Source organism: Trichomycterus rosablanca, chromosome 18 (genome assembly GCF_030014385.1).
Source record: "Trichomycterus rosablanca isolate fTriRos1 chromosome 18, fTriRos1.hap1, whole genome shotgun sequence".
NCBI lineage: Eukaryota > Metazoa > Chordata > Actinopteri > Siluriformes > Trichomycteridae > Trichomycterus > Trichomycterus rosablanca.
Genome location: NC_086005.1, coordinates 21,142,641 through 21,162,738, shown reverse-complemented (window position 1 = coordinate 21,162,738; position 20,098 = coordinate 21,142,641). Strand labels below are relative to the sequence as shown.

At 40.6% G+C, this 20,098-nt stretch overlaps 1 protein-coding gene across 3 annotated transcripts in view; it reads right to left on the bottom strand.

Moving 5' to 3' along the window:
- The window catches only part of sbno1 (strawberry notch homolog 1 (Drosophila)), a 31,871-nt gene that overhangs the window by 10,798 nt on the left and 975 nt on the right, over window positions 1-20,098 (bottom strand). Inside the window, exons 2-19 of one of the 3 annotated variants that reach the window (XM_063013722.1) lie at window positions 17,163-17,244; window positions 16,765-16,880; window positions 13,718-13,819; window positions 11,933-12,266; window positions 9,861-9,961; window positions 9,672-9,765; window positions 7,107-7,267; window positions 6,870-7,003; window positions 5,339-5,429; window positions 5,096-5,257; window positions 4,601-4,736; window positions 4,421-4,526; window positions 4,183-4,336; window positions 3,176-3,358; window positions 2,994-3,091; window positions 1,563-1,708; window positions 1,227-1,415; window positions 3-185 (exon numbers count right to left, since the gene is read on the bottom strand). In XM_063013722.1, the coding sequence (XP_062869792.1) occupies window positions 3-185; window positions 1,227-1,415; window positions 1,563-1,708; window positions 2,994-3,091; window positions 3,176-3,358; window positions 4,183-4,336; window positions 4,421-4,526; window positions 4,601-4,736; window positions 5,096-5,257; window positions 5,339-5,429; window positions 6,870-7,003; window positions 7,107-7,267; window positions 9,672-9,765; window positions 9,861-9,961; window positions 11,933-12,266; window positions 13,718-13,819; window positions 16,765-16,878 (2,488 nt within the window). In that variant the 5' untranslated portion in view covers window positions 16,879-16,880; window positions 17,163-17,244. Of the gene's footprint in view, window positions 1-2; window positions 186-1,226; window positions 1,416-1,562; window positions 1,709-2,993; window positions 3,092-3,175; window positions 3,359-4,182; window positions 4,337-4,420; window positions 4,527-4,600; window positions 4,737-5,095; window positions 5,258-5,338; window positions 5,430-6,869; window positions 7,004-7,106; window positions 7,268-9,671; window positions 9,766-9,860; window positions 9,962-11,932; window positions 12,270-13,717; window positions 13,820-16,764; window positions 16,881-17,162; window positions 17,245-20,098 lie in introns of all 3 variants that reach the window. The other 2 variants (XM_063013721.1, XM_063013723.1) reach the window with 2 other exon arrangements.

The following is a 20,098-nucleotide window of genomic DNA, read 5'->3' as shown; positions in this document are numbered from 1 at the left end:
ACCTGGAACCAGTGTGTTGTTGGACGTTGGTTTTACAACAGGTGTTGTTGTGAAGGTAGGCCTGGTTGAACCAAGCCCAGAGGCTAACAAGGCACTTTGAATGGAGTCTGGGTCTATGGTCTTTTTCTTCTTCTTGTTCTTTTTATCTTTGCCCTTTTTAGTGTCTTTACGGAATAACCAAGGATCTGCACAAAAAAAAAAAAAAAAAATCCCCATGTTTTCCAGGTCAATAATACACTTACCAAATAAACCAGCTGCAGTCCCTGGATGTTAATCATTGCTAAAACTAAGTCGATGGTATGAATATTTGTGTATGTACACCGATCAGCCATAACATTAAAACCACCTCCTTGTTTCTACACTCAGCTCCACTTACCATATAGAAGCACTTTGTAGTTCTACAATTACTGACTGTAGTCCATCTGTTTCTCTGCATGCTTTGTTAGCTGTTCTTCAATGGTCAGGACCACCACAGAGCAGGTATTATTTAAGTGGTGGATCATTCTCAGCACTGCAGTGACACTGACATGGTGGTGGTGTGTTAGTGTGTGTCGGGTTGGTATGAGTGGATCACACACAGCAGCGCTGCTGGAGTTTTTAAACACATTACTGTCACTGCTGGACTGAGAATAGTCCACCAACCTAAAATATCCAGCCAACAGCGCCCCGTGGGCAGCGTCCTGTGACCACTGATGATCGTCTCTAACTTTACATCTACAAGGTGGACCAACTAGGTAGGAGTGTCTAATAGAGTGGACAGTGAGTGGACACGGTATTTAAAAACTCCAGCAGTGCTGCTGTGTCTTATCCACTTATACCAGCACAACACAATAACACACCACCACCATGTCAGTGTCACTGCAGTGCTGATAATCTTTCACCACCTAAATAATACCTGCTCTGTGGGGGTCCTGACCATTGAAGAACAGGGTGAAAGCAGGCTAAATAAGTGAACTACAGTCTGTAATTGTAGAGCTACAAAGTGCTTCTATATGGTAAGTAGAGCTGATAAAATGGACATTAAGTGTAAAAACAAGGAGGTGGTTTTAATGTTATGGTTGATCGGTGTATGTGCATATATATGTATATTGGTAACGATCTCAAGCTGAAAATTGTTCATCAGTTGGTATTGATTCTTACACAATGAAGTAGCACTGAACCACACTTTTTCCTGGCTGACAACAGGCTGATGCCTTAAAAAAGGAATTAGGACTTCGAAAGCTCACCATCTTCCTCATCCTCACTGGAATCATCCTTAAAGGGATTGAAGTCGTCTTCATCTCCTGAGCTGACTGAATTGAAGCTGTCGTCACTGTCACGATCTTTGTCTGAATCTTCGGAGTTGCTCTCCGAGCTGCTTCCAGAAAGCCCTCCAGATTTACGGGCCTTCTTTACTTGCTTTTTAACCTCTGCACCTGCAAATGCACAAGAAAAAATAAAATTCCATTTTAGTCATACAGAAAATGTCTCAGACCGGCCACACAGAGAGACTAGTCTGTAACTCCTATACACAGTGCACTGTAATCTTAGGTATGTGGGGATTAGTGGGGTTTAAGATGTACCTTTGCGCTTTTTGCCCTTCTGCTCCTCTTTGGTTTCTGCTGGTGAAGGTGTTTTCTTTGCAGACAGATCAATACCCAGCAAGCTATAGAGCTTCTGTCTGTCTGGAGCAGGGAAGTGCTTCTCTATCAGTGACTGGAGCACACCCCTTTCAAGTCAGAAGAGAAACACGGTAATTTAAGGCATTTAGAAGTACCAGTGCAAACGTTATATCATTGAATCTGAACATGACACAAGGTGCATAATAAATAAATTCAATGTAATTATGATTCAATGTATCATGACAATTTTATACACAGGGACCCATTACAGTGACCACTAGTTAACAGACAATTCACGACTTGCTATGCATACACAGATTAGGCATAACATTATGACCACCTCCCTAACTGACTGGTCTGCGGCTATGCAGCCCCATACACAACAAACTGTGATGCACTGTGTATTCTGACATCTTATTCTGAAGCATTAACTTCTTCAGCATTCTGAGCTACAGTAGCTCGTCTGTTGGAGCCTTCGCTCCCCATGTGCATCAATGAGCCTTGGTCGCCCATGACCCTGTCACCGGTTTACCACTTTTCCTTCCTTGGACCACTTTTGATAGATACTGACCACTGCACACTGGGAACACCCCACAAGAGCTGCAGTTTTGGAGATGCTCTGACCCAGTCGTCTAGCTATCACAGTTTGGCCCTTGTCAAGCTCGCTCAAATCCTTACGCTCGCCCATTTTTCCTGCTTCTAACACATCAACTTTGAGGATTAAATGTTCGCTTGTTGCCTAATATATCCCACCCACTAACCGATGCCGTGATGAGATAATCAGAGTTATTCACTTCACCCGACAGTGGTCATAATGCTATGCCTGGTCGGTGTATATTGGTCTTCAGATGCGTATGTTCAATCGAGTAATTTTGAGTATTATTGATAGTTTCATCTGTGTGTGGCAGTTCTCAGTTGGGCACCTTCCTACGCGACAAACTCAGCGAATATCCCTACACTAGTTTACATTAAAATTTTCAGCGAACGCTTTTATTCAAAGCAACTTACAGTACTGTGACAGTAGTAAGCAATTAGGGGTTAAGGACCTTGCTTAAGGGTCCAAAAGTGGTAACTTGGCAGTGGTGGGGCTTGAACCAGCAACCTTTCAATTACTAGTCCAGTACCTTAACCACTAGGCTACAAATGCCTACAATCTAGTTCAGGCACCAGACAGCAAAAAACACAGCTGTACATTGGTAATGAAGCCCAGATGACCTTCCTTCCTCAGGCACAGCCACTTGTGCTTGTTTGGATGCACGGTCAGGTTAATATGTAAATGACTATTTTTGACATTATTAGTGTAGCTCTGACTAAATTGTGGTGCTGTTGCACTGTGCACATATATACTTTATCAGAGTAAAGTTATCTCGTATCACGTATTTCTGCACTCACTTTGCAGTCGAAACAAAGTCGTTAAGCTCGCCTCCTCCTTCCTCTAAGGCTTCAAGCGTTCGTGCTTCACCTGTTGACTGCAGGCCAATGACCACACACTGAAAAAAAAAGGAGCACTCGTCTGGTTACAGAACCCAAACACCACAGCTTTCACATCACACCCACTGACGCACAAACTCTACCTTTCCGTTCTTGACCTCCTCTCGGGCCAGCTGCACCACTCGTCGCACCTTGGAGGCGATACACAGGTACTTGAAGAACCTCTGGTGTGCTGACCAAAACTGTCCCCACATCGATTTTTTCATGCGCTGTTCAGCATCCATCAGGTTAGCTGCTTGCTGGAATTTCTCCCTGGCACTCACCCACTGAAATAAAAAATATTAGAAAGGTGAAAAATATATTTTTTTAGACACCTATTACAGGTTTTTTTTTCCTCCACCCATATTCTGACATACAGCTGTGTGTACTCACAGCCTGACTGGAATTGCAAAAAACTATTAACATCACCATAGCAACCACAGAAAGATCAGTTTGGCAGTTTTTATTGTGTCAAAAAAGCCTCTGATCTTCATTTATCTGCCTTTAAAATTCAATCTTACTGGGATATTCTGCTAGCACACCAGCACCGAGATTCTGAACTCCTCGGTTTGAAACTTAATGGGCTGGGCGCCATCTGGCGGGCATAATTGGCAGTGCCTCCAGCAGATACTAATTGGCCATCGTATCTGCAGGGTGGGGGCCGGACTATGTGTGGGTGGGTGGGTGGGTCTTCATACGCTGTGTAAGGACCCTGACTGGAGGAAGAGATGCCTGTGCAGAATGCAGGGGCGAGAAGAGGAGGGCTGTGCACGTGTCGGAAGAGGCGTGTACAGCTACGTGCTCTCCTTGGATGCAATCGGGTATCCCTCAGCAGCGGAAGACAAAATTGAGTGCGAAAATGGGGAGAAAATGCATTAAAAAATTATAATAATTAATTTTTACTGCACTGAGACAGGCAGCAAGATAGCACATACTCACATCGGTCTTATAGAAAAACTACATAAAAATGATCACAGGTACAAAACACCTGTCGTATCCAAAACATCACATTCAGCATTACTTTTCTGTTTGTTGTAGCACATGTACCGACTACTTCACAGTTTACCCATTACCATGACAGCCATAACCCCAATTATGTCACGACACATACCAGACGGACTGACTTGTTATACATCTTGATGTAGTCATGTGTCAGAGGAACTTCCTCGATCTTAAATGTCACACCCTGGAAACTCAGCTGTCGAGCAATGTACATGCCTCTCAACTTCATATCCATGGCCACAATCTCCATGGCACCGACTCCTCTTAAATAGACAGACAAAGAGAAAACATCAAGTAAAAGCAAACTATAATCAGTGAAAACAGTTACAGGGTGAAAGTAAACCGACCTTCTTTCAACAGCCTGAATAAAATTTGTAAACTCCTTAAAAGGAGTTCCTTCCCCCCAGATCCCAAGACGATTCATGTAAGCCATGTTTCGAGGCTCAGAGGCTCCTACACAAACACAATGAACGTGGTTAAAACACATTTGAGGCTAAACATAGTAAGTAATCTCTTAGTTTACCAACCTGTAGCACTGGCATACACAACTCTTGCTTTTGGAAGCTTGTTTTGGAGCTCCAGAACTGCCAGTCCAGTCTTGGTCGGTTTTGATGACCCAATTGGGCAAACATTTTTGGCTTTGTGACATTCATCAAAAATGATCTGAAAGTCTTAGTTAAGGAAAAGAACGTAAAACAACCAAAAGCTGGCCGCTCAGGTGGCGCAGCGGTAAAAACACACGCTAGCACACCAGAGCTGGGATCTCAAATGCATCGTATCGAGACTCAGCTCTGCCTGCCGGCTGGGATGAGCAGCCACATGAACAACGATTGGCCTGTTGTTCATACAGGGGTGGGAACTGAGCCGGATAGGGACTCTCATAACTAATGCAATTACAACCTCTGCTGACTGATATATATATATATATATATATATAAAAGCAGCTACAAAACTCTAAGACAGAAACTTAAAGCATTGCACTTTTACCTCAATAAAAAAAGAACTTTAGTCTGAAAGGATACCACACCATCAAAGTCATCTCCACACCAATGAAGTAACTGTTTAAATCTTGTCTTGTATTTTCCACCACTTTGGCTTTCTCCGATCAAGGACGAGTACGTGGCAAAGATGACACCTTTTTTAACACTTCCGTTGTGTTTAGAAGATATTTTTCCATATTTAAACTGAAAGTAAAGCAAAATGAATTCTCACTTCATATAAGGACAAAAGTAAACAATAAACAGTTAAACACCTTATTAAAATACCTTGTTTAATGAATAGACCTGAATGTTCTTTGCACCAATATCCCTTAAGTCTCGCTCTGCGTCATATTTTAGGTCATTTGAGACACTGAACCTAAAGAACAACAATTGAGCATTAGAGTAGGTGCATGAAACACACAAACACACATTTATTTGGATCCTAAGCAAATACTGAGAGCAGTGAGTCACAGTGAAGAGCTGTCAGTGTGGCACTTATACTATGCCAACAAATATCAAATAAGTGAGTAAGTTCATTAAATCAGTGATGATCCTATAAAATGAAAACTATAAGTAAAAGCTTAATTATAGAGCAATAGGCGACACAAGCTAACAAAGCAGGTCTGTGGGGTTCTGAAGCATATTGCATAAAAACTGTCAATGTTTGGGATGGGCCACACATTTCAAATGAAACAAAAGCCTTATGCTACAGTATACACCAATCAGGCTTAACATTATGACCAATGTTTCTACACTCACTGTCCATTTTATCAGCTCCACTTACCATATACATTTACTGACTGTAGTCCATCTGTTTCTCTTCATACTTTTTTAGCCTGCTTTCACACTGTTCTTCAATGGTCAGGACTCTCCCAGGAACACTACAGAGTAGGTATTATTTGGTTGGTGGATCACTCAGCTCTGCAGTGACACTGACATGGTGGTGGTGTGTTAGTGTGTGTTGTGCTGGTATGAGTGGATCAGACACAGCAGTGCTGCTGGAGTTTTTGAACACCTCACTGTCACTGCTGGACTGAGAATAGTCCACCAACCAAACATATATTCAGCCAACATTGCCCCATGGGCAGCGTCCTGTGAGCACTGATGAAGGTCTGGAAGATGACCAACTCAAACAGCAGCAATAGATGAGCGATCGTCTCTGACTTTACATCTACAAGGTGGACCAACTAGGTAGGAGTGTCTAATAGAGTGGACAGTGAGTGGACACGGTATTTAAAAACTCCAGCAGCGCTGCTGTGTCTGATCCACTCATAGCAGCATTGATTTGATGAACAACTAACACAACACCACCATGTCAGTGTCACTGCAGTGCTGAGAATGATCCACCACCCAAATAATACCTGCTCTGTAGTGGTCCTGTAAGGGTCCTGACCATTAAAGAACAGCATGAAAAGGGGGCTAACAAAGTATGCAGAGAAACAGATGGACTACAGTCAGTAATTGTAGAACTACAAAAATGGACAGTGAGTGTAGGAGGTGGTATAAATATTGCTTTTATCTTTAAGTCTTTATTAATACTTCTGGTGTTAGGCATATTGTGGAATTCCATTGCATTGTGGAATCCTAAAAGTGTGGCCACCTTATGTAATGAAGTTATGTAATGTAATTAAGTCATGAAGTAATTCTGTTATGCCCAATTTAAAACCTAAAAAATGTCTAAAAAAAGTCTTTCTTCCAAAATAACGACCAATGTGGACTATTGGGTACAACATTTAAATGTCTGCATACTTAAAGCCAACAAAAAAAGGCATTGGGAGGGGGGGTGAACCAAAACATAGGTGATGCGCCTAATTACCAGAGAGATCTTTTCCTGCCCAAAAGATAATTTTCAAAAATAATGCCAGCAATGGTTCTGCCCTTTCCAACACCAGCACCATCACCGATAAGGTACGCTGCTCTGTCTCCATTTGGAAGGAATGTTTCATGTTGCTGAAAAACAGAGAGACCACGAGTTACAAACACAAATCTGACAGCCGCACTTGTAGCACCGTGACTGCACTTTTCATTTCTCTAAATATACAATTATACAAACCTGACATGCGTATGTGATTGCCTCCAGCTGAAGAGCAGACAGCCAGCCTCTGTCGATAGTCTCTTCCGGGATGGAAAGCCTGTACCACACGTTAGGAGGGTTGACACTCGAGAGGGAGCTGGTCTCTACCACGGGGTCAGGATGCCGCTCTCCTATTTTCACTGGGATGAAAAAGAAAATTTGATGAACAAGCTATAGTACAACAACCATCGGCAATCAGTATTTATGACAACACTGAAAACTCTCAAAATGCTAAAATGTAGCTAATTTGACATTTAATGCTTGATAAAAACAGAAAACAAGCTCCTAACTCACTATTACAGATGTAACGATGCACCACAATACAGTTAATAACAGTCAATAATTCAAAAATTCCACGATTCAAATCGATTTGACGTGTACAATGAATCGATATTCACTTTAAACAGCAGAGGGCACTGGCGCTATACACCTCGCCTGGTTGACGTCACCGGCACTACACGTCTGGTTGCCAAATTCGGGGTTTTTCAGCCAAATTGGGCTTAATTCAAAATTATTTTGCATAGTTTGTACCTACCTCAGAAATAAAAGGGCATTCATTATTTAGATAAATAAATGACAAATACAGTATTTTATTTTATTTTTTAAAAAGAAATAATAAAAGAAAACTGACATAGTTAGACATAGTCTACAATTTCAGTTTAAAAAAAAATTAAAGTAAAAAAATCATATCGTGAATCGCATCGTGGGTAGAGTGTATCGTTACATCCCTACTCACTATATTTCATAAATACAGATTTACACAGCTCGTCTTGAAAGTCAGCCAAGTTACAATAAGGAACCTGGCACACCATGTATATAAACACAGTACTACATTTATTTTAATTACATTTGCAGCAAATATGAAATATTGAATTGGGCAAATTTTGCGTCAGTGACAAATTACACAGCTGCTCTGTTGCGTTGACTATCAGAAAAGGCAGTGCTGCAGAATCAATGTTTGTAGAATCAATCAACATGTCAAATGATTATATAAAATGTAGTTATATGGATAAAGTCAGCCAAGAGTCTGAATTAAATGGGTTACATTGTGTACGATCTTCCTTTTAGGAATACAAGGGCCAAGTTAATGTGGGTTGAATTTATTAGGCTGGCAAAAATAATAGATATTCTAAATTTCCAAATTCCAAGACACAGACTGATGAGCCAAAACATTAGGACCACCCAAACTGTGCATGGTAATGCATTTTTTGTCATAATTGTGCATATCATGGTCACAGTGACGGATATATTAAATACAGGATTAATGGTAGTCACTCTTAGTATGTGTTGAACGCATCAAAGACCTGAATGACTTTAGGATTTTAACATCATGTTTTACACACTTTGGTTACATTCATGACAGAACAGGTAGTTACTCTTTACGCGAGTTTATTTCTTTACTTATTTGCGTTTTAACACCATGTGTCATTTATTGGCAAAAACAATAGATATTATGGTTCTGTATGTTTATTTTACCTTGTCTTTAGGAAAAATAGGTTCAACACACCACAAATCAAAATCTTTCAGACCCACTCAGTACTAGGGCTGGCACCGATCCGACACTATATCGGTCCGATATTGGCCCAAATCACTGGATCGGATATCGGAAGGAAAAGAACGTGTAATCCGATACTGTTGCTTAATGTAAATAACACTTAATGTAAATAAGGCCATTGTTTGTGTGTAAAGTAAATAACACACAAATATACGTTGCAACAGAGTGCCGTTTATTGCCACTCACTCTTGATATCATTAACATGTGCCACTGATCTACAACTCATCTGCAACAGCCATTCAGAAATTAAAACACTAATCTACTTTTTTTTTTTTTTTTTTTTTATCATCTACTACTGCCACAACTAAAACACTATTTAAACACAATAAAAATCACATTATAAATGATAAATTGGACTTGGATAAATCGGTCCAGGCTTGGAGATCTCTCACACCCTCAATGATTAATCCATTAGTGTTATGAAATAAAACAAACTACACAGTTTCCCATTTAGCCACAGATGTCCTCTTCAAAATCCAGCAGGGTTTTTAATAAGCACGCTTTGGTTTTTAATCATCTAAAAACGCAACTGAACTTTAACAAAAAAAATCAGCATCTTCCAATTGTAGACACTTTTGTTAAACAAGCCAAAAATGCTGCTAAATGGTCTGTGTGTAAAAGTTAAAATAAAAACAGCAGTTTTACATAAGTGTGATGTTGTAGGTTCTGTATTTATTCCTTTGGAATATTTGTTTCACAGTCTGAGCAGTGTTATTTAGATAGCTAGTTTAACCATGGTGTATTGAGACGTGTATTATTACTGCTTCGTTCTTTGATAGGAGAAATGACTGTGTCGGATTGGTACTGGTATCGGCAGATACTCAATTTGCGGTATTGGTATCGGTATCAGACATAAAAAAGTGGTATCGAGCCAGACCTACTCAGTACCCAATCATATTCTAAAATCTAAAGCTCATAACTTTTAATAACGTAAAGACACGATCCAAATCCTCAACCCTGTATTGTCTGTACAAACTGTTCATACATACATTTCATGGGCATGTATTCAGCGTATGTCTCAGCATGCCCCAACTCCTCCTCTTCCTCCTCTTCTGGTTCGTCTTCCTCCTTCATTGCAGGTATCTTTTTAAAAACAAAACACAAATAAATACACAAATCTACCAAGATTTACATCTACAAAATGCATCTGAATTAACAGCACCAAAACAGGCCCTCACGTTTACAGGTGAAAAGCTCCGGACTTTGATTTCATCGTTGGCCCAGATTCTGGCGACATCTTTACTCGACACCTCTTTCTTTATGCCGTTGTTTACCTCCGCTTTAGAAAAAAGATGAACAAAAATGTTAAAACAGGACCGCAGAATAAACATTAATAGACATGCATCACCCAAAGTGGCTCCCAACACAACTGTGAACACACCCAGGTCATTTAAACGAGCTTGCATTTAAAACCCTCCCATACCTGCTTTATTCACCATCTTTGTGATCAAAATAATCTCTGAAAGGAAAGAGCATGGTCAGTAGGGTCTCAAAAATAATGCAGACTGTCCAGGTTTCAAAGACAAAACTATAGTTAGATCACGTTAATCCAGAGTAAACAATTTGTTAAACAGAAACCCTCCAAGGCTGCGTTTACATTAAACTTTGAGCTGACTGTGCCAGTGACATGCAGGTTTTACTGCTTGATGCTGTGCTTAAGGTTCAGTCTGATTGAACTCAAATCCAGTTTGCCAGTGACCTTTTCGAAGAGCCTCCAAAGAGACAAAATTACACGACAAATCGCATGTTTCCTACTCCTGAAATCCCGATCAGCCATAACATTTAAAACCACCTCCTTGCTTCTACACTCACTGTCCATTTTATCAGCTCCACTTACCATATAGGAGCACTTTGTAGTACTACAATTACTGACTGTAGTCCATCTGTTTCTCTGCATGCTTTGTTAGCCTGTTTTCACCCTGTTCTTCAATGGTCAGGACCACTACAGAGCAGGTATTATTTAAGTGGTGGATCATTCTCAGCATTGCAGTGACAATGACATGGTGGTGATGTGCTACTGTGTGTTGTGCTGGTATGAGTGGATCAGACACAGCAATGCTAATGGAGTTTTTAAACACCTCACAGTCACTGCTGGACTGAGAATAGTCCACCAACCAAAAACATCCTGTGACCACTGATGAAGGTCTAGAAGATGACCAACTCAAACAGCAGCAATAGATGAGCAAAGTCTCTGACTTCACATCTACAAGGTGGACCAAACAGATAGGAGTGTCTAATAGAGTGGACAGTGAGGACACTGTATTTAAAAACTCCAGCAGCGCTGCTGTGTCTGATCCACTCATACCAGCACAACACACACTAACACACCACCACCATGTCAGTGTCACTGCAGTGCTGAGAATGATCCAACACCTAAATAACACCTGCTCTGTAGAGGACCAGTGAGGGTCCTGACCATTAAAGAACAGGGTGAAAGCAGGCTAAAAAAAAGCATGCAGAGAAATCGATGGACTACAGTCAGTAATTGTAGAACTACAAAGTGCTTCTATATGGTAAGTGGAGCTGATAAAATGGACAGTGAGTGTAGAAACAAGAAGGTGGTTTTAATGTTATGGCTGATCAGATTATTTCAGCAAGACAATGCACATTCTGTATGTGCTACAACAGCGCACATACACAAACTGTTTAGCAGCTGAAGTCTTATATCAAGCAAGAATGTAGAAAAGTTCCACTTGCAGAGCTTGCATGCAACTGCTCAGCCATGGAAACCCATGCCATGAAGCTCCTGGCTCACAGTTCCTGTGCTGATGTTTGCCAGAGGTTTGGAACTCTGCAGTTATTAAGCCAGCAGAGCCTTGATGACTTTTATGCACTATGCGCCTTGCACTAAACCACCCCGCTCTGTAACTTTATATGGTCTGCAACTTCCACCTTTCAGTATCACACAGCTGACAATGACATTTTTCGAACTGCGTGAGTTCATGTGCAATAATATGAAATATTGGCCCATAACATCTAATATGTTTGCTAAAAACTCAGTCCATTTAAGACCCAGTTTCCTCCCATATTCATCAAAAGGACATGAAACAAAATATTCAAATGAATAAAATGGGAACAGAATTCAATTGCTGAAGCTGACATGAACCTCTGAAAAGCTAGTACAAATTGAATGTCTGCAACCACAAATTAATCCTACACACAGATCTGTGAAGGCCACACACACACATCTGAAAGACAAGTGTTTATGGATATACAGACCTGAATATCACAAAAGACAATGAGAACTTACTCGTTCCAGTAGCTGTGGCAACAGGCTGAGCAATATCAGGCGGAGGTTTCAGCTTCATGAGCTCACCCAGGCTGTTCGTCTTCAAGTTGCCAGTCCTTAGCAAGTCCTTAAGTTTAATCTGGTCCTTGTTTGGTGGGACCACAGTGCACACACTGGTGGCGGATGAAGAGGACAGGCTCCGCTGGACTAACGCTGGAGTCTGGACCACTTTGGTTACCGTGATGGTCTGTCTGGACGAGGTTCCTGCTGAGGGCTTCGTGACGACAATGCTTCCCAATGATGGCAGCTGGTTCAGTTGATTTAGGACAAATGTTGTGGTCGAGGGCTGGGGCTTCTGCTTAAAGACAAGATACGACCAATGTGGGAAATTGGTTTCAACGGCATAAGTGCAAACAGGACGACAAGAACTTAAATACACACAGTAGCTGAAATGCATGCACTCATCTGTATTCAAAACGCAAAAGGAAGGTTAATTACAAAAATTAATGGTTGATTGATTTTTAAAGCACATACAACAAATGCTAATAATGGCACAAAATACCTTCAAATAAATTATGCATGGATCTTCAGGATGCTCAGTTTGTCACAAAACCAGTTTTGCAGAGATTACAGATTACACTGTTAAGCCATTACATTAGGACTACTTCCCCAAAATGTGCATAAAAATGCCTATTTGTACATGTCAGTCAGGGAAACATTAAATGTTGGGCTGACTGGGCGCTCAGGTGGCGAGGAAGTCTGATGCACTAGCACACTTCTGTGGATAGTCCATCTATTTCTCTAAATACTTTTTAGCCTACTTTCACCCTGTTCTTCAATGGTCAGGACCACTACAGAGCAGGTATTATTTGAATGGTGGATCATTTTCAGCACTGCAGTGACAATGACATGGTGGTGGTGTGTTAGTGTGTGTTGAGCTGGTATGAGTGGATCAGACACACAGTCCACTCTATTAGACACTCCTACCTAGTCGGTCCACCTTGTAGATGTAAAGTCAGAGATGATCGCTCATCTATTGCTGCTGTTTGAGTTGGTCATCTTCTAGACCTTCATCAGTGGTCACAGGACGCTGCCCACAGGGCTGTTGGCAGTGAAGTGTTTAAAAACTCCAGCAGTGTTACTGTGTCTTATCCAGTCAGTCAGTGTCACTGGAGTGCTGAGAATGACCCACCACCCAAACAATACCTGCTCTGTAGTGGTCCTGGGACAGTCCTGACCATTGAAGAACAGCATGAAAGGGGGCTAACAAAGCATGCAGAGAATCAGATGGACTACAGTCAGTAATTGTAGAACTACAAAGTGCTTCTATATGGTAAGTGGAGCTGATAAAATGGACAGTGAGTGTAAAAACAAGGAGGTGGTTTTAAATGTTATGGCTGATCAGTGTACTGTAATGTTTTAAATCTAATAACACTAAAGAAATACTAAAGAACAGCAGCAGCTTAAATACTCAGTCATGTCCCAAACCAGGGGTGTGAAGGAGCCAGAAGCACCATAACTGTGATTCCGTGATTTTAAACACATAATAAACGCAACTGAGCAGTTTTACTGGGTGTTTTACTGAGTTGTGTACTCCATCCTAAAGTGTTCACAACTCCACTAAACAGTAAGTCACTGCTCCACTGGTATCACTATATTTAGAAATACTATTTAGTGTGTGGTTCTGGCTTTAAATGGGTGAACATTACACGAAATAAGAAAATACCAGTAATACCAGTATCTATTGACCATACCCATCAACACTAACTCTGTATAGCCCTTTCAAATAAGAAGAAAAAAACGTACTCTGATTGTGATGGTGGGTGTAGGTGGCACAGTGGGTTCAAGTCCGATAACACTAGTTGGTTCGCTGCACAGGCCAAAGTCGAGAACATTTTTTGAGACCGACTGAAAAAGAATAATAAGAAACTGTATTAAACTACGATTAAGAAACCTTCGTCTTTCATTGTTAAAGAAGGTCAAGTTAAGAGATATTTCAACCATAATCCCACACGGTTTCTATTACACTAGGGCTGCCGCAATTTGTCGACCATCGTTTTTAAAACTATGTTTATACATCCATTCATATCACCGTTCATATGATTTCCCTCAGCACTACTTGCTGCGTGCATGACCTAAGCCATATTTGGTCCAGTCACTGGTTGGCGGCATTAAGCGCAGTCTTAAAAAATGCCGTCTGCATTTAGAGTCAGAGGCCGATTGTAGAGAGCTTTCAAAGAAAAGCTAAAAAAAATTACCAAGACCCAAATCATCAGAAGTTTGGGAATTCTTAAAACTGGCACAAAACAGAAAGGTGGTTTGTACACTGTGCAAAGCTTTGATTGTACCACAGCAGCACTAGCGCGATGTTGCACGTCTATATTGTTTCATTACGCTTCTTAATCGCGGAGATCTTGGAATACCGTATTCCTTAGCGAGTTCAGTTAGACCGCCGCACACTTTGCTGCGTTGGGCTCACGATTGTTGTGGTTGCCGCGGCGCTCAAAGTGCAAAAAGCTTCTCATGTGAAACACTCACTACTTCGTTTACATCGCTTAGAATGTGAAGTAATTTTTGAGTGAATGTGTAGGATAGAATCTGGGCTCTTTCTGTCGTTACTGTACGTTGGACTTAATGAGACGTGCCCACCTCTAACTATTTTATTTCTGCTATAAGTTTAAGCACTTTGCTTTGTGTACGGAATGCCATAAACACATGTTGCACTTTGTTTAATATGGAGCACTTGAGAATTTGATAATACGGACGTAAACCCTGTTTACATTAAGTTTTGTGCCATATTATTATGCCATACAGTTTGTTGTTAAAATAAAAGTGTAAATGAGATTCTGAATTAAATTTTTTGAAGAAAAATTAATCGTTAGATTAATCGACTAATCGATAAAATAGTCTATAGGTTAATCGATAAAAATAGATGTTAGTGGCAGGCCTATACAGAGATGGGGACTCGAGTCTGCGTCGCACGTAAGTCGCGCACACAGCGACTTCAGACTCGACTCAGACTCGTTTCAAATTACTTGTATACAACAAAAGTCAGCAGCATGTGTTAACATTAGAGATGGGACGATCGATCGGCTACGAATCGGTATCGGCCGATTTTTAATCAAAATATGCTATCGGCGATCTTTCCTAAAAGTAGCCGATCCGATCGTGTGATATATAAAGACCATGTTAAGTTAACAGCTCAGTGGATTGATCCAGACTTTGAGCTACGAAGCACCAACCATCACATCACCATTCATCAACCATCGTACAGAAACCATCGTGAAAGCTCTTCATGACCTAAAATAACATCATTAACGTTGTGCATAACACATACGATGTAATTTTGCTGATTGTAATATTTACTTTAAAAAGATAATTCAACCCGGTCACATCTGAGTCGATTCTATCAGCACGTTATATAAACTCCTGGTTCACTTTGGTAAATCGTAAGCGGTTCTTACTTGTGATGTAGATGAGAACAGAAGACGTTACAGAGCCAATCAGAGGCAAAAGTTTATTCATTAGCAAATTCGTTAGTTCAGGATCATCTGCTGAACTTTTAGCTCCTTAGACAGAACGAGTCTGACTCGGTTACAGATCTGTGGTAATAGCAGTTTAATTAAGCTTTTTAATGAAGCTTTTTAATGTAAAAGAGTCACACAAAATGTTCTGTAGTAGCTGGTGTTTATTTAAAACCACGACATTTAATTAAGAACAGTAAACACGGAGAGTTAACTGAGAAGAGAAACTTACGCTTCACATAAAAACGAATCAACTCATGAATCAATGAATCACTTATAGCGATACTGTGAACTCTGCGTCTCTGTAACTGTAACTGCGTCTCTTCTAAAGGCACAAACACAAACGCGCGCTGCTCCGGTTTATCTTTACTTTGAGGCTCTTTTTAAGTTTATTTACTGCTATTACCCCCCCCCCCCCGATCGGAATCGGCTATCGGCCTATGTCCCTGAAAGGAGATCGGAGATCGGAATCTGTGCCAAAAACCCCGATCGGTCCATCTCTAGTTAACATGGTTACCTGTGACAATTAATTACATATTATATTCTGATCATGTCATTTTCTGCTCTCTAATAAAGCTCCAGCCGTTTTAACCTGCAATGAACACAACGGGTAAATGTTCCAGCCAGCTTCCGGCGTAGCGATGAAGCGTCGCTCCCTACCTTTGGAATCTCACTTAAAATGGTGGGATACCCTACATAGTGCACTTCACATGAACAACTGGGGTGAATGGAACGCTCATACAGAAACCGCTTTCTGAACCAGTCAGACCTTCTTATTTTAATTTTTAGTAAGAAATGCTGTTATTTGCATGTATTTAGTTTGCAGCTTCACACAATGAAACGCTTTTTGCGAAATTATAAGCACATTTACAAACTAACGGATTATATTTCTAATGGGACACACGGTTATAAATTTAAAAGCATCTGGAAGAACATAAGCTAAGGTAAGCAACGGTTATGGATTTTTTTGCTGTGTTTTTGGCTGCTGTGCCCGATTTATTGCGCGCTTTTGTTTTGCAGTAAAAACAAAACGTATCAGTTTAAGCTTTTAACCGGTACCTAGGAAAGTAAAGGCACAAAGTAAAACGGCAAAATACAGTCGCTAATCTGTTGTTTTTTTATCTGAACTTACATATTATTTGTTTATTTCTACGCTACATTTCCAATATATGTTTTGTGTATATTATATTGACTCGTGACTTGACTCGGACTCGTATTTTGTGACTTGTGAACATCTCTGGACCTATATTACACATTACCCAAAAGCCACTCAGATGCCTACTGATCACATTAGAACACAAGAGAACAGAAGCACATGGCACTGCTTACCTGTTGTAATGCAGGGGACTGGGCAGTGTCCTGAGAATCAAACTCGAATAGGTCATTTGGGCAGATTCCACTTTCACTAAGGGCTGCAAGAAGTAAGTCTTGTCCTGGATCCATCTCTTTAAATAAAAAAAAGAACAAGCATTTATGATAAACTTAACATCTAAGTCGTATAATGGTGTTTTTAATTAAACACAAAAGTACTGATCAGTAAGGGTTACAGACGAGTCCACCCACTGGTTACCATGGATGACAAACTAGAATAGGCAAACCACCATGCGTTGTTGCTATGTTGTCACACAAAGTTTGAAATAATTTAACCCAGAATAAGACTGTAGAAATACTTACAATTAAAAAAATGCAACAGAAAGTAATATAGCTTTGGAAACAATAAGACTTACTTGCTAGCGTGTTACCACAACATGCACCTTTGCACGTGTTTGCACTCGTTCAGCTAGCACACTACTTCCTGGTCTGACGTTGCTATTTAGGAAAACGGCAACCGGCTATTCAGATCGACTTGTGTATAATTTAATAGAAGTAAAAGCAGAAAAGAGCTCGACGCGTAATGAACAGGAATAGTGCGTTCATACAGAGATCGTGTCCTTCTGTTAGACCCGTGTTACACAATAATATGACGCTAGGACACGTCCTGAGCGGAATTAAAGCTAAACATGCTAGCTGATCAGGGTAGTCAATAAATAACCACAGATCAGCCGGAACAAACCATTTCAGTCAGTTTCATCAGAATGTTTTAATCAGGATCGCTTTACTGGCTTAAATAACCAGCCTAGTGCGTCTGAATACACCCGAACACAAGCTCTAAACTTAGCTTTCACTTTCGCTAGCAAACATCAGACTCAGTAGTTACACTGCACTATAGCAGCTAACGTTTAGCTCGCAAACCGAAACCTGAACAGCAAATTGAACTGTTCCGCCATAAAGGGTGTAAATAAACATTTCGTTTACGACCCAAAACACGTCTCGACATCATACGTTTATAAACGTTATGCTTAAACGCTGCTAAAAGGGAAGCTAAACAAGTGGTTTGGTCCCGAACCGAGTATCAAACAGGAGGTAGGACACTAAAGAGTTTTCGCTACTGATGTGTCAAACGAGTAGACTCTTTGAATCGACTCTTAGAAGCGACTCTTTCAATCAAACGAGTCAGTATTCGTGTACAGTGGTTGGGAAATTACTTTCCAGCAAACACAACTACATTGTTACAACCAAAACGTTGTATTAATGTGGTTTGAAGGTTGAAATAAAACACGTTTGGAGATTGAAACAATATTGTTCTGCACTGTTATATATTAACCATCCAAAAACTGTTGTGCAACGTTCCAGTCTGCAAAAAAACGTGATATTCATTATTATATTTGTCGCTGGCCATGTTCTATTAAGTTATTATTTCAGTCCGATTGAAAATCGTCCGGATTGCTCTAAAGGCACTTTTTTTCGAACTGTAGGCACTGCAATACAATCTGTATGGGTTCCGGGAGGGCTCGCACTTACGTGCTTGTGTCACACGTAACCTGGTGTAGCGATAATTGGAGCAGCTAGCGATCTCGTCACCATGACTACTATTACCTCAGGATCTGCTGCATCTAAAATAAAATGCTATCTGATGAGGACTGAATTAAGTTGTTAGTGTGAAGGTTTTACTTAATTTAATGATTAATGGTGAAGCTGGTCTCTCTCCATGTTCAAAATTATCTGTGAGGGCAAACTGACAGATGACTTAAGATGTTAATTATTTAAGCTTTAATTTACCCATTGAATGGGTCACCTTGACCATCATCACAACAGTTGCCCCCCCTGAGAGATCTGGCAGGAGCCACCACTGTCCCCACCTATGGTCCCCATACATATACCGATCAACCACTGCATTAAAACTTGCCTAATACAACTCAGAGGCACGGACTCAAAACCTGCTCAAAAAATGCTTCTCCTGATATCTGGCACCACAATGTTAGCAGCAGAGCCTTTAAGCTCTGTAAGTTGCAAGGTTCCGCCTCTAATGGATCTGATTTGTCTGCCTGGCACATCTAACAGATGTTCGATTGAACTGGTCTGGGAAATTTGAAGACAGAGCACATTATGAATTAAGACACCACTGCTTTTAAGGACATACAGTTTTAATAAAGGGGTAAATTTGGTCTAAAACAATGTTTAGATAGGTGGGACAAAATAGTCCTGTGATAATGCTGACCTATTCACAACTTTAACACAATGTTCAGTGACAGACTGTCAATTTCCTTGGAAGTTTTATTAGAAATACCCCAAAATGTTTCAGGTGGGGATTTTTAGGTTCTCCTTACTAAAGAAGAATACTAAAGGTGGTGAAGTGGGTGAATCATGCATCAAAAAGGAATGTCAAGCCAAAATGAGGAAACAGTGGGTAACTGTAATTCAGCTTCCGAATTAAGGAACAGGGGAAGAAATGGACGTGACTGAACCTACAAATTACCACCAAGTTTGTGAAAAGTTGTGTTAAATTACTTAGTTCTTTAATACATTTTGCCTACATTTGAAATGCTATTCTCTAACACACCACCCTTTAATATGAAGTTATGCTCTTCTGCGCCAGCAAATTGGATGTGAAGTTATACGCTCAATGTCAAAAAATTTTGTTTACAATTATTATAAAATCACCTGAGAAACATTACACTGATCACAAAGCTGTCAAAACCAGTACTACAGCATGGGATTAATGGTTCAGTAAATTAAAGCACTGATGGATCAGTGGTTAAAATAATTGACTTGTTTTTAGTAGGTCACTGCTTGAAATTATTTTAAGAGTTGTTATTCAAATAGGATGTCAAGACAGTAATGTCTGCCAGTAATGTCTGCATTAGAGTCATCAGATTCAATTAGTCAATTAGATTCAGCAAATTTAATAAAATAAGTGACCATTTGTGATCAACACAGCTCTAATATTCTTCTAGTTTTAAATTTAGGACATTCTTAAGAACAAATATACTTCTTCCTTTGTCCCGTTCGGTTGTGGGGTCGGCTCTCGGCATTGATTTGGCACAATTTTTACACTGGATGCCCTTCCTGACCGCCCCCCCCCCCCTTTATCCGGGCTTGGGACCGGCGCTACAATGCACTGGTTTGTGCATCTAGTGGCTAAGTATCTATAGGACAATTTAGTGTTTCCAATTAGCCTGGTGGCATGTTTTTGGACTGTGGGAGGAAACCGGAGCGCCCGGAGGAAACCCACGCGCACAACAAGCCAACTCTGCACAGAAAGGACCCAGACCGCCCTACCTGGGGATCGAACCCAGGACCTTCTTGCTGTGAGGCGACAGTGCTACCCACTAAGCCACCGTGC